At 39.2% G+C, this 13,849-nt stretch overlaps 1 protein-coding gene across 1 annotated transcript in view; it reads right to left on the reverse strand.

Annotated features, from left to right (window-relative positions):
* Window positions 1-13,849, reverse strand: part of LOC5570598 — a 434,882-nt gene that overhangs the window by 12,181 nt on the left and 408,852 nt on the right. The window contains exons 8-11 of the mRNA XM_021842919.1: window positions 4,128-4,336; window positions 3,683-4,042; window positions 1,673-2,573; window positions 1,307-1,612 (exon numbers count right to left, since the gene is read on the reverse strand). Coding sequence (XP_021698611.1) covers window positions 1,307-1,612; window positions 1,673-2,573; window positions 3,683-4,042; window positions 4,128-4,336 — 1,776 coding nt within the window. The remainder of the gene's footprint in view (window positions 1-1,306; window positions 1,613-1,672; window positions 2,574-3,682; window positions 4,043-4,127; window positions 4,337-13,849) is intronic.

A 13,849-nucleotide genomic window follows, 5' to 3' on the forward strand; every position in this document is an offset into this window, starting at 1 on the left:
ACTAAACAAGCTCAGAAGTAGTTTTTGACGGAATTGATTGCTATGAAAATATATCGTTCACAAGAATCAAGTACAATAAGATATACTTCTTAGTTAATATTGAAGAAAGGTGAAAAACCTTTTTTCCCAATACCAAAAATTTAGTAGTTTTTTTTTTAATTCAGTGTCAAAGCCTTAATCATACTCCAGAATTCGAACAATTTTCACTTGCTGTTGGTCTGTTTCCTAAAACTTTTAAATTCTCGTTTCTAGCTTACTCCCGGCTCATCCTGGTCCTTCACGGTCATTATCGATCCCGCCGAATCGACACCTTCCTCCAGAGGCAACTTAGGCAAGAAAGGCTAAAACTTTGCACAATTGCTCAAACAAGATAAGGCGAACGACACCATTTAAATAAATTTACATCTCCCGCCGACCAGCAGCAGTGATGAAGACAAAAACCCTCTCATCCTCTCTATCACCCCTGGCAGTACCCGAGCAGAAAAAAAAATGCTTCTGAATGCCAAATTGAGGTATCACCAGATAATTTTCATAATTACCACCTAGATGAGTCATGAAAGAGCCCTGCTTAAGAGATAAAACACCACAAATAATTTCTCATGTATGTTTTACAAACACTAAGCTAATAATTGGAACAGGTATTGAAATACCTGAATAATACATGATAAATTTTCCAGTAAAAGTGAAACTTTAAATAGTAATTCAATACTTCAAGCAGTCCTCAATAGCTTTTCAATACCTCAATGAGATATTTTCAATTGTTTTGAATAACATTTTCAATACCATAATAATACCAAATTGAAGTGCGAACGATACCTGAACTACTGAACAATACCTAATCAAGGTATAATACCAAAATATGGTATGCACAGTTATCGAGTTATTCATCCCTGCTCGGGCAGCGATGCGGTGGGAAAAGTTTTTTATTTTGCGCTCCACCAAGGATACTTCCGGGGATAGTTTTTCGAAGAATAAATCGATGTGGCCGAAGTTTGCTGGCCTCAAAGTTTTCCTCCAGTCGGTCGTTCGGTTGAAGTATCTGCAATAATGATTGGAATTTGCCGAGGTCTGCGGAGCGCGAGGGGGGACGCCGCCCGAAGGCCATGAAATACTTTTTAACGAGTTTATTTCGTTGGGGAGGAAAAGGTAAGCTATCTTCCGATCGGAAAAGTGGACAAATGGGCTGATGGTAAATTAAAAGTTTTCTGTCGCAGCTTACCGAACCGAACCGAGGAAAAAAGTGCTGACCTCGCCAGACCAAGTGGAGCCAAGCATTCAAATTATGACGGATGTTTAGGTTACTTACCGCCCTTCTCCACGGCATCCACCACTTCGCTCACGTTGCCGCCGGTGTCTTTGAGTGGAACGTTCACCGAGGAATATAGCGGCGATTTGTGAGCGAAGTGCTTGACGTAGATGGCATCGGTAGAGTCCGCATTGAGGTCGTTTTCGGTTTTACACGCTACCAGGAATGTTTCGCAGGGAAGACTGATAAACTGATCGCTACCGGGAGGCTGGCCGTTGACAGGATCGCCGTTCAAGGCATACATCGTTGGAGCGTCGAGGGCTTCGTTGTCCAGGTTGTTCAGCTCGTAGGCGTTCGTAGTGGCAACTGTTGATTCAAGACAATCCATTAGAAATTCATTAGAATAGCTGCTTCAGTAGAACTCACCTGAAAACTGAAAACGTGGCTTCCGCGAAGACATGGGTGTACTCCCGCTCTCTCCCGCCAAGTTAAGGAAATTCGGCCTTTTCTGAGGTTCGCCGTCGTCTTCGTATAAACTTTCGATATCGATTTCGTCATCACAGTAATAGGATTCGTCTAGGTTCTCCTCCATCAGTGTACCGACATTCCCCGCTCCCCCACAGGACCTACAAGACCCCGTATGAATCAGTCCCCCGGGTACCATTTGTACTCCCTGGATAGGATGGTGCTGTTGATGCATCGATCCACCCTGGCTGACGATCGTGGACGTTTCCGAATCCGAATAGTTGGACGTTTCGGAATGTTGGTAGCCATGATTATCATACGTCCTGTGCGGTTGCTGTTGCTGCTGTTGAGGTAGTCCCCTCCGTAGTCTTCGCGGTGAGGCATTACTAGACTTGACAGACGAGCTGGTTGACCCACTTCCACCACCCGAGTTGTTCGTCGCTATCGATTGCTTTCGATAGGCAATGTCCGTCAGCAGGTTCAGCGCTTCCGGCCTTAGATTTGGTTTGGGTTTTCCCGTTCCACCAACCGTTGATGTGGAGTCCGACTTGGAAAGATCCAGCCGTCGATCGCCCAGCGTGGGCGACTGGGCAGAGAGTGGTGTCTGAGCTTGGTCCCGATATAGCCGTAGCTTAACTACGTCGGCAGCCTGTCGAAGGAATATCACAGCCTCTTCGTGGGTCATCTGCGAGATCGGAACGTCGTTGACGGCCATGATTTTATCGCCCGGTTTGATGCGGCCATCGTTCAGGGCCGGGTCCCGAACCAGAGCTCGGACGCAGTGGCCCAGGATAGATTCGTCTTCTTTGCGTAGGGTGAACCCTAGTGAGCCTTGCTGCTTGGTGAGAATGATTTCGAATTCCTGGAGAAGAGATGTAGGAAGAGAAATGGAAATCAATCATAAATCCTCGATCATCTATTTGATTTAGAAGCCTACAATGCACATGGTTAGGGTATGAGCATAGATCTGTGTCAATGTTACTCTAAAAGGAAATCCGCTGCGAGCGGAAAAAGTTCAATGAAAGTTAAGCCTAAATTAGAATCAATCGCGAGTTTTTCTATTTCCTAAAATTACAAAACTTTATTTTATCTGCAGTTAAAATCGATGCAAAGAAAAAAAAATGAAACAATTTCGGCTTTGTTATGCCATATGGTACCCGAGTCTAACTAATAAAAAATATAAGAATAAAGCGTATTGGGCGCTGAACGGTCAAGCATTTTAGACAGTTACGAATGAGAATCGGTTGTACTAACTATTTTGAACGCCATAATCTTTTCCCATTTAAAACTCACGTCCCATCTAACCGTATATGACAAGAACACATTTCCCTCACTGATACGGAAAACGCACATAATTTTGCGCTTCCATCACGGAAAATTAATTCTAACATCACGCCATTAAATTTCAATTCAACACTTCCCTGGAATTGCTGCACGGCAACGGCTATGCCGAACGTCAATTTCCTATGCACAGCGGCACCTCGAGCCAAAATGAACAACTAAATACCGGCTGCAATCGTGCCCTGCATTAACTACCCTAATAACGTCATAAAGTTATGGTAGCCATTCAAATACACGTAGCATTTAGCAATGCACAGTGGTCCAAATCCACAATTTCAGTCGATGAAAATCCAACAGTCAAGAGCTGCCCTGGCCACGTCCTTGCAAAAGTTGGGGAAAGATCAGGGATGATGATCCAAATCCAACCCATCATTAAGCGCCTACTTAAGAGATCTACAGATAACTCTACATTCATAGGATACGATTGTTGAACGTACAGACTTTTTAATATAAGGGACGGTCCAGGGGTTGAACTCATAACCTTCTGTTTAGTAATCAGAAACGGTAGCCATTAGACCACCGACCCCTGTCGGAAACTTCTCTGAAGACATCATACGTCTAATGTCAATGAAAACAGTTTTTCCTGCTAAATTGTCGACTCGGACCATTGTGTAATATTCTCACGCTTACCCCACTGATACTGCCGTTGCTCTGCATGGACTCCAGCGGTGCGAAAGCCAATGTTTGCGGTGGATAAATATATTGCTGCTGTTGCTGTTGCTGCTGATAGTAATATGGCACCATCTGTTGCTGTTGGTTGTACTGCAAGTGCTGAAATTGCATCAGTTGGCCACCGGGTCCACCGCCGCCGACTATGCCGGAAAGCTGCGGCGACTGTACCTGCGACTGGGGTTCACTGGATAAGGCATTCCGCAGTGGAGGTTTCGGGGGTTCACTGGGCGGGGACAGCTTGCGGTACTGTTCATCCTGCGGACGGCACACTGTTAACGTTACGTAGTTCGGAGCGGTCCGAAGCACTTCCAGGGCTTCCTGTTCGGAAAGAGAAAAATGGATGGAATAGCAATTAATCAATCACTGCTGGTCGAAGTTTCGACGTCTCAAATCAGTTACTCACGTAGTTGGTCAGCCCGGTCAGCGGAATGCCGTTGGCCTCCAGAAGGATGTCCCCCGGCTGGAGCATTCCGGTAGCCCATGCTGCCTGATGCGGAAACAGTCTCTTGATGCGTATCAGTCCGGGAAATGGCGCCGAAGAATCCGAACCTCCGGAAACGGACAACCCCAGGCCACGGGTACCCTTCGGTACTTGAACCAGAAAAACGGTATCTGCAATGAAAGAACACGAGAAAAACAAGACAAAATCTAATCTCAGTTAATTGCTCGGAAACAGGGCGTCTGAAAGTTGAAGGATTACACTTCAATTTCAATTAACAATCAAACTTGGTGCGGGTGGACGTTCCGGGTGGACTATCACCAAAGGCAAAAGCACCCAGCATCTTCGTTTTTGCTCGAAGGAAGCTCTGGTGCAGAATGATAAATGACGGTTGTCCCTTTTTTCGGGGAAATCAGAGTGAAGGAAGTCTAAGCACAGACAGACCACCAGTGCCTCGTAATACGTTGTTGTGCTATTCTAGTTGAAATTCGTGTGTACCGACTGTGCGAACAAATGGAACCAAATTGGTTCGTTACGGACATGGACGGTATAATTACAGTTTTTGGTCCATCTGATCGTGGTCATCATTCTCCCCGTTGCCTTCCTAGTCGTCGCAGCTGGTCTGCTCCATTATCACTGGAAGCGTGGCTGTGATTTTACCCTTTTTAGCTTTTTGCTTTGGAAGGAGCTCATTCATTATGGTAATTATTCAGCAGCAAAAGGATGGAATGATTTCATTGAAAGGCTTTCGAATTAAAAAATCACGAGTGATTCAAATAATATTCGGTAAAGTTTTAAATTAAAATACGACAAGTTGTCAAGACACCAAAATAATACTAGGTCTTTTTGTCACTCAAATACGATAACTTGCATATTTTGTGTTATGCGGCCGAGGATCTTTTCAGGTAGGGAATTTTATAGACTTTCCAGGGAGTATTATATCTTCGTTCTTGCCACAAGAATTGCCAAAAACAAAAGCTGTCAGCTAACAAATGTGGAAGTGCTCATAAGAACACCTAGCTGAAAAGCAAGTTCCAAATAAGTTGGGGCGTAGTTTAACTTTGCTGTGCTAGATTGTTAGATTTTTGTTTTTTTATTTTTTTAAAATCTTTATTAGTATCATTCCAAACATTACATTAATTATTTCTTATATCTAGGTGTTCTGTGTTATTACACAACACTATCATCCTAATTTGGTAAAACAAATCTAAGACTTTATTAACATTTTGTTAACAACATATTACATTTCATTTGCCGTAGCAGTTCAGATTTATTACAGGTGAGTTGATTTCACCTGCTCATAAGAGAAAAAAAAAACGCTTTGAATGTACTTAACCTAACTTAACCTAAACATATAACGCATTAATCGTGGCAATAGAAGATTGTAACGATTTTTGCCTGAAACTATTGATTATTTTATTTGACATTTGTTCCAATGTTTCAACATTGGATATTTTATGTAACTCATTGGTACTATACCAGGGAGGAAGCCTCAGAATCATTTTCAAAATTTTATTTTGAATTCTCTGCAGAGCTTTCTTCCTGGTATTACAACAGCTAGTCCATATTGGTACAGCATACAACATGGCTGGCCTGAAAATTTGTTTGAATATCAAAAGCTTGTTCTTAAGACAAAGTTTTGATTTTCTATTAATAAGGGGATAGAGACATTTAACATATTTGTTACATTTGGCTTGAATGCCCTCAATGTGATTTTTGAAAGTTAAATTCTTATCTAGCATGAGCCCTAGATACTTAACTTCATCTGACCAATTTATTGGAACCCCTCTCATCGTGACAACATGTCTACTTGAAGGTTTCAAATAAAGAGCTTTTGGTTTATGTGGGAATATTATTTGGAAGCATTAGGAAAAATCTTCCATTTTTGCAAGTATATATATATCCAAACTTTGTTGCAATCGACTACAGATGACACGCAGGCTTCGTCCTTTGGCGGAGAGGCCTGTGTCATCCGCAAACAAAGATTTTTGACATCCCTGAGGTAACTCAGGTAAGTCAGATGTGAAAATATTGTATAATATTGGTTCCAAAATGCTGCCTTGGGGAACACCAGCTCTTACAGGAAGTCTTTCAGATCTGGAGTTCTGATAATTAACCTGAAGTGTACGATTTGACAGATAACTTTGAAATATTCTAACAATGTATGTTGGAAAATTAAAGTTTTTCAATTTTACAATCAAACCTTCATGCCAAACACTGTCGAATGCTTTTTCTATGTCTAGAAGAGCAAGACCAGTAGAGTAGCCTTCAGATTTGTTGGAACGGATCAAATTTGTTACACGTAAAAGTTGATGAGTGGTCGAATGTCCATGGCGGAATCCGAACTGTTCATTGGCAAAAATTGAATTTTCGTTGATGTGGGCCATCATTCTGTTCAAAATTACCTTTTCAAAAAGTTTACTGATGGAGGAAAGCAAACTGATTGGACGATAGCTAGAAGCTTCTGCAGGATTTTTAGTTGATATATTTAACAAATGTTTTCAATTAGCATATTTTCCTGACAAATGGAAAAATGCTAAGGTTGTTCCAATTTTTTTTTGTCTGGTTTTAAAATTGGAACAACCTTAGCATTTTTCCATTTGTCAGGAAAATATGCTAATTGAAAACATTTGTTAAATATATCAACTAAAAATGATAAGCTACTTTCTGGAAGTGTCTTGATGATGATGTAGAAAATTCCATCATCGCCAGGAGCTTTCATATTTTTGATTTTTTTAATAATAGTTCTCACTTCTTCCAAATCAGTCTCCCAGGCATTTTCGAAAACGTTCTCTTGATTGAGAATATTTTCGAACTCCTGAGTAACTTCATTTTCAATTGGACTAGTAAGTCCTAAATTAAAATTGTGCGCACTTTCAAACTGCATAGCAAGTTTTTGAGCTTTTTCGCAATTAGTTAGTAATAATTTGTTTTCCTCTTTCAATGCCGGTATTGGCTTCTGAGGTTTTTTCAAGATTTTAGATAATTTCCAAAAGGGCTTAGAGGGGTCCAATTGAGAAATTTTATTTTCAAAATTTGTGTTTCTTAAATCTGCAAAACGTTTCTTGATTTCTTTCTGCAAATCCTGCCATATAATTTTCATAGCAGGATCACGAGTGCGTTGAAATTGCCTTCTCCTCACGTTTTTAAGACGGATCAAAAGTTTAAGATCATCGTCTATAATCACGGATTCAAATTTCACTTCACATTTTGGAATTGCAATGTTCCTGGCTTCAACAATGGAATTTGTTAAAGTTTCAAGAGCATTGTCAATATCAATTTTAGTTTCTAAAGAAATGTTAACATCAAGATTAGAGTCAACATACGTTTCATATATATTCCAGTCGGCTCGTAAATAATTGAAAGTGGAGCTGATAGAATTGAGAATCGCTCCATGCGATATTTGAAATGTAACAGGGACATGATCAGAATCAAGATCAGCATGAGTAACTAATTGGCTACAAAGATGACTAGAGTCGGTTAAGACCAAGTCAATCGTAGATGGATTTCTAGAAGAGGAAAAACATGTAGGGCTATCAGGGTATTGAATTGAGAAATATCCTGAAGAGCACTCATCAAATAAAAATAGAAATAGAAAATTAAAATCAGAGGCAGACATATCATCTGATGATTTCCCATTGGAATTTTCGGTAGACGAAGAAGCGGGGTAGGAGTTACCTGTGGCGGTAGGGTTTTTTCCATTTGATTTGAAACAAGTAGAATGGGTACTCATGGAACGAATAGGGGAAGAGTTCAAATTACCTGCTACGATATCGGCAAAGGATTTACCGATGATTGGGTAGATACATTCGAAATTGAAAGATTCGAACGGCTACCCGTCGGATTAAAAATTGTTTGTGAATGAGCATGATTATGATCTTCCTGGTGGGTATGATTCCTAATCAAGCGATCGTTAACTGAAAAATGAGCATTGTTCGATACTCTACCAGGCAAATTCCGGAAACGACCGTTATCGTAACGGATATTATCCTTCATCTGCCTGGCACGAGCCTCAATGACTCTTTTGCGTGAAATGCATTCCCAAAAGTTAGCTTTGTGAGGGCCCTTGCAATTGGCGCATTCAAACTTTCTGGTATCTTCTTTCACAGGACAGTCGTCCTTAGCGTGAGAAGAACCTCCGCAAATCATGCATTTAGCATCCATGCGACAATTTTTTGTACCATGACCCCACTTTTGGCACCGACGGCACTGAGTGGGGTTCTGGTAATTTCCTCCAGGTTTCTGGAAATGTTCCCACGTCACACGGACATCGAACATAAGTTTAGCTTTTTCTAAAGCTTTAATATTATTTAGTTCTTTTTTGTTGAAGTGAACTAAATAATATTCTTGAGAAAGCCCTTTCCGAACAATGCCAGATTGGGTTCTCTTTTTCATAATGATTACTTTGACTGGGGAAAATCCAAGTAAATCATTAATTCCATTTTTGATCTCTTCGGGTGACTTATAGTCACTTGAGAGACCTTTCAAGACAACTTTGAACAAACGTTCAGTTTTGTTGTCATAAGTAAAAAATTTGTGCTTCTTCTCTTCAAGATGTCTGAGAAGAAGTTCACGATCTTTAATAGTTTCCGGCAAAAAGCGACAGTCTCCTTTTTTGCGATTTGGAAGGAAACCTTGATTCAAGGAGTTCAAGATCTCCTGCCTAAATCCCCCAAATTCGGAACAACTGACCACGATAGGCGGCACTCTTTGCTTCCTCACTTGAATCAAAGAGCCTGGGCTAGAGGCTGCTTCGATTTGGTGTTCGGAAAATTTGTCTAGAGCATCGAACTGATTGCTCATTTCGATACAATTATTCATTTCACCCTTGGAAGAAACTTCGCAGCGTCCTTGCTTCCATTCTTGCCACGTGTAGTGACAGTTTTAAAACCCACTTTTTTGGAACGAAGTAGTGAATTCAGAGATTCACCCTTCCTTTTGTTAGTTGTTGATACCATGTTTAGTTAATAAACGAGAAAGACGTGACCTTCGAGAGGTTTTTTCCCAAGACGGTGTCCAAGAAGGATTACCACCGCTAGCTTTCGCCAACGGGTCCAACGAAAAATCGAAGGCACGGGTCCAAACAAGGATCGTAAAGGGATCAATAGTAGAAAAAATAGTACTGAAAAGTACTGTTTAAGTAGCACTGAAAAGTACCGTTTTTAATTTTAGCACTGAAAAGTACTGTTTTGTGTAGCACTGAAAAGTACTGTTTTATTGCTTTAGGTAGTTTTTAAGAAAACTTCCAAGAGCAGAGAGAATTCGTGTACGCACAGCACAAAGGTACGATGCGCACTGAAGATTGTTAGATTGGTTCATTGCTTTACATTGTTGTTAGCTAGATTTCTACTTTGCTTGATTGCTTAGAGAATGTGGAGCCATGTTCCTATAAGGACAAAACGATAAAAAGTCGTAAAGTAATTTTATTATTACGGGAATGCTTATCATTTCTTGATAGAGAAACAAACCATTCCATTGTCTAAAGCTGAAGAACTAACCTTCTGAAATGTATGCTTATCTTTTCAACCTGTACATCTCTCAACTGAAGTATTCCTAGAATTTCAATTCTGCAGCTATGGTATCATCATTCGAGAAAATCACATCAAAGCTGAAAATCAAGCTGTTTGTTTCATTGTCAATTTATTAACTCCAAACAAACAAATCCCTAGTCAAATGAACTGGATAGAAGAAACTCATTTTTCACCTTCCTCCTAGATTCCATTCCATCGTCTCCTCTCAAGGTGTACACTGACGACATGCTTCAAATTTCAACAAACTCTTATTTCTGCCGGAAAGCGTAAGCTTTGGGGCTGTCCCCGAAATAAAGATAGAAATGGTCCGCTCTCTGTGGAATTCCGGTCCCCTGTCCGGTTCGAAATTGTGCCATCCATGGAACTTATTCGGACGAACAATTTTGAGCTGGGTTTTAGCTTTTGACAGGTAACTGATGACACTTTTAAGTGAACATGTTTGTAGCCACTCATAAGCTGTCTCCTCATCCCCTGCTAGGTAATCATGGCCGTTGTCATCGTTAGTCCCCGTTTACGACGGATGTGGCGCCTTCGCCCGAGCAGAAATACATGGCAAACGGACACCATATTATGGTATCAAAATTAAATATCAGTATACTGTAATTAATTACCACCTTATTAAGAGGACCAATATTTAAAATCACAACCATAAACTTCTAGGAATGACACCTACAAAATTACAAACTGAACATAATGCATAGCAAAACATTTACAAAAATTCCATAATCCATTGAGTAGGTATTGAATACCAAATCAATAGCAAAACATGTTATATGGATGGTAGTCAAAACCAAATCAAGCTTTGAAAATATTAACGCAATTTTCTTTCTGAATTATATTTGTTCACACGAAAAGCATAGCTTATCAATAGCCAATTTTGTTCTGATAGCTCAATATGGTCTTCATCAGGACTTATCCTAGTAACAGCAAACCACAAGCAAATCAAGATATTATAACTCAGTTTGATATGGATTGATTATCACGGACTTGCTATTTGCTTCTGCTCGGGCATCGTTGTCGTCAGTCATTGAGAGACGGCAAAGGGTTGAGAGAGAAAGTTTGGCCTCTTGAGATTGCGGAAGACGGAATCAGAGAGGAGGCAGTGAACCGGCAGATTCATTTCCTGTCCTTCGTCTGCGGAACAGACGAATGGAACAGATCAAGACAGGCGGAAAATTCTTTTCAGCATTGGGCAATGCTCGAGAGAAGCATTGTGAGAATGGTCAGTTGATACTATGGGCTGGAGTACTCAATTTGGCAGAATGGTACGGTTTGTCATGTCTTTAAGAATTATAACTTATTTATTAGTCATGATGCAAAGCCTATTTGATGGATCCCGATCAGGAAGGCATAACAAAATTAAAGCACAAATATGCCAACTTTTGATATAAATAAAAAAGTTCGTTTTATTCAGATATGCTTATGAAACGTGTTCTACAAATATGTCATCTTAATAACAAGATTTGAACAAAACAAGTAGTAGAGCAACTATGTTTTATAGCCACTATCGACGTATAATGGATTTGACCCGGCATTGACTCGACATCGACCTAAAAACATATTGATCACCGACCCGACACTGACCTGAGTTTTACCCAATGTTAACCTGACATTAGTCCGACACCAGACACAATTTAACCCGACTTAAATCCGACATCTGGTAGATATATCAAGTAGGAATCATCCCATATTTTCCATTTGTGAACTGATCGGCCCACCATCTATCAGCGCAGGATCGTTTGATGCTGTGGACAGACATTCTGAGGGGAGGAGTTAAAAATGTCTGATCAAAACTACAGTCAACTCTCTGTTACTCGATATTTAAGGCACCATCGAGTTAGGGAGGTAACGAGTTCCAGAACACAAAACCAGTGCAACTGCGATTCGAGGGACCATCGTTGTATTTTGACTATGGTTCTCTAGCTCGATATCGAGATATACGTAAGGGAGAGTTGAGTGCATTTATACAATGTAGAACTGCTTTCATTCATATCTGTTCCTCACTCATGTGCGTTGATAGCCTCAAGGTCAGAGGCAGTGATGGACATGTCGCAGACCCGAGTTCAATTCCCGTCCTAGTATGGATTTTTTCAAGTATTATGATATACTTAAAATAGGAAAATACCCTTAAAAATAATACATGATATAAAAATTTACACAAACTAGTTTTAACCCAAAGTGTTATATGTAACAAAATGTCATAATTTTTCAATAATCGTGTCAATATCTATTTTGTTATTTCAACAGCTCGTGGGCTGTTGAAACAGAAACAACAATTATTATAATTTTGATTTGATCTTCTGATTGGGAATTCTGTTGCAAAAAGTCGTCCAACGCTAGTTGAGTGACGATGGTGATTCCATTTTCAGTTTCATCGCTGACTCTTTCCATTTGACAGCGAAGAATGCCAGCCCTGCATACAAGTTACGTTTGGAAGAGTATAAGGGTGGAACTAGCTGGCAAGACCCACTTAAGTAGATGAAAAAACCGAATTTTGTACTATACCATTTAATTCCACTAGAGTTTGTATCCTTTGACAGATACGCGTATTTCAACCTCAACTGTAAGGCCGTCTTCAGTGTCGTGTACTAGACTTGACTCGAAGTCGAGTCTAATACACAACACTAAAGACGGCCTTACAGTTGAGGTTGAAATACGCGTATCTGTCAAAGGATACAAACTCTAGTGGAATTAAATGGTATAGTACTAAATTCGGGTTTTTCATCTACTTATAGGTATTCTACTAAACAGCTCGAAGATTTATTAAGACCCACTTATTTGTCCTAGATGATGACAAGGTGTGCCAGAGTTCTAGTGCTATTCTTTAGCTGGCTATGAGATATTTCAATACTGATTGAAAAAGGTATGAAATTGTCTTTAATCCTTGAACATCTATTCGATCTATTCAGGATTTTTTTTTCAGAAGAATTCAGAGATTTTTTTTCTCATCTTCTAAGGGATAAACATAAGAAGTACTCCAGCATTTCCGTCATGTGTGGCTTTTGAAAAATTTCCAGGTTTTTTTTTAATACTTTCTTTTTTGAATAATCCATACAAGTCCGTTGTCTAGTGTGGTGCTTCCTTCAAAGGGCATAAATGCCCACTGGAAGCATTAACGTGTCAGTGTCTTTAAATATGCTGTTTCAGCATATTCACTACATTCTGATTTATCATATATTTTGAGGAAACGTTGCTCCAGGTGTCCGGTGATGATAATTTCCCTTATGATAATTTACTGAAGAAATCCATGCGTTAACTTCAACTCGTATAATGTCCGTAAAAATAAATGTAAAAATAGACAAAATTACTAAAGAAATTTCTCAGACAATACATAGCGGGAATTTATGTCGAAAAATAAACTTTCAAGGAATTTCGGCATGGCCAAGTTTTCTTTAGATAAATAACAGAAATTTAACCTGGTACGAAAAAATGTAACAAAATCGGCCATAGTGTGTTATTCTAGATATTTAATCTCTCTCTTTGATTGTGATTAAATTTTTTAAGTAATTTTGCATGAACAAATTTATTAATTAAACTTTATTTTCCAAGAAAACTTATTATTGTACCTTATTATTGTAGCAACATTTTCCAAAAAAAGAACATATAGATATTCTTTATAGAATTTTAGTTCAATCAAATTCTTCAAGGAATATTGAAGAGTGACTTCAAAACTTTTGCAATTCTCATGGAAATTATTCAAATGATATTTTGGGACTTGTTCTTTCAAATCGAATTCCTCCATTCCTTCTTTGTCTACTTTTTATTAGCGAATTGATTCTGGAAAATGTTCACGGATTTTCCTAAAAAATGTTACTGCATTTTTCAAAAGCTCAGTTTTCCTTGCAATTCCTTCAAAAAATCATTGATTATGTCAAATCTAATATTAAGATATTTCGCTGAAAGTTCCATTATAATTTCTTCTGTGCATTTCCTTAAATAGTTCACCCGAAAAAATTATCACAAATTCTTCCGCGGAGTTCATCTAAAGTCCTTAAGAAATATTTCCAAAATACTTCATAAATTGCGTTAAAAATTATTTCAATTCTTTAAATTTTGCTGCGAATCCCCGGATTATTCAAGAATTGGAAAATAAAATATTGTTTTTGAAGTATCTCTTTCCTTTGAATCTTCAGAGCAAATTTGTGGAAAAAAACA

Source organism: Aedes aegypti, chromosome 1 (genome assembly GCF_002204515.2).
Source record: "Aedes aegypti strain LVP_AGWG chromosome 1, AaegL5.0 Primary Assembly, whole genome shotgun sequence".
NCBI classification, from domain to species: domain Eukaryota; kingdom Metazoa; phylum Arthropoda; class Insecta; order Diptera; family Culicidae; genus Aedes; species Aedes aegypti.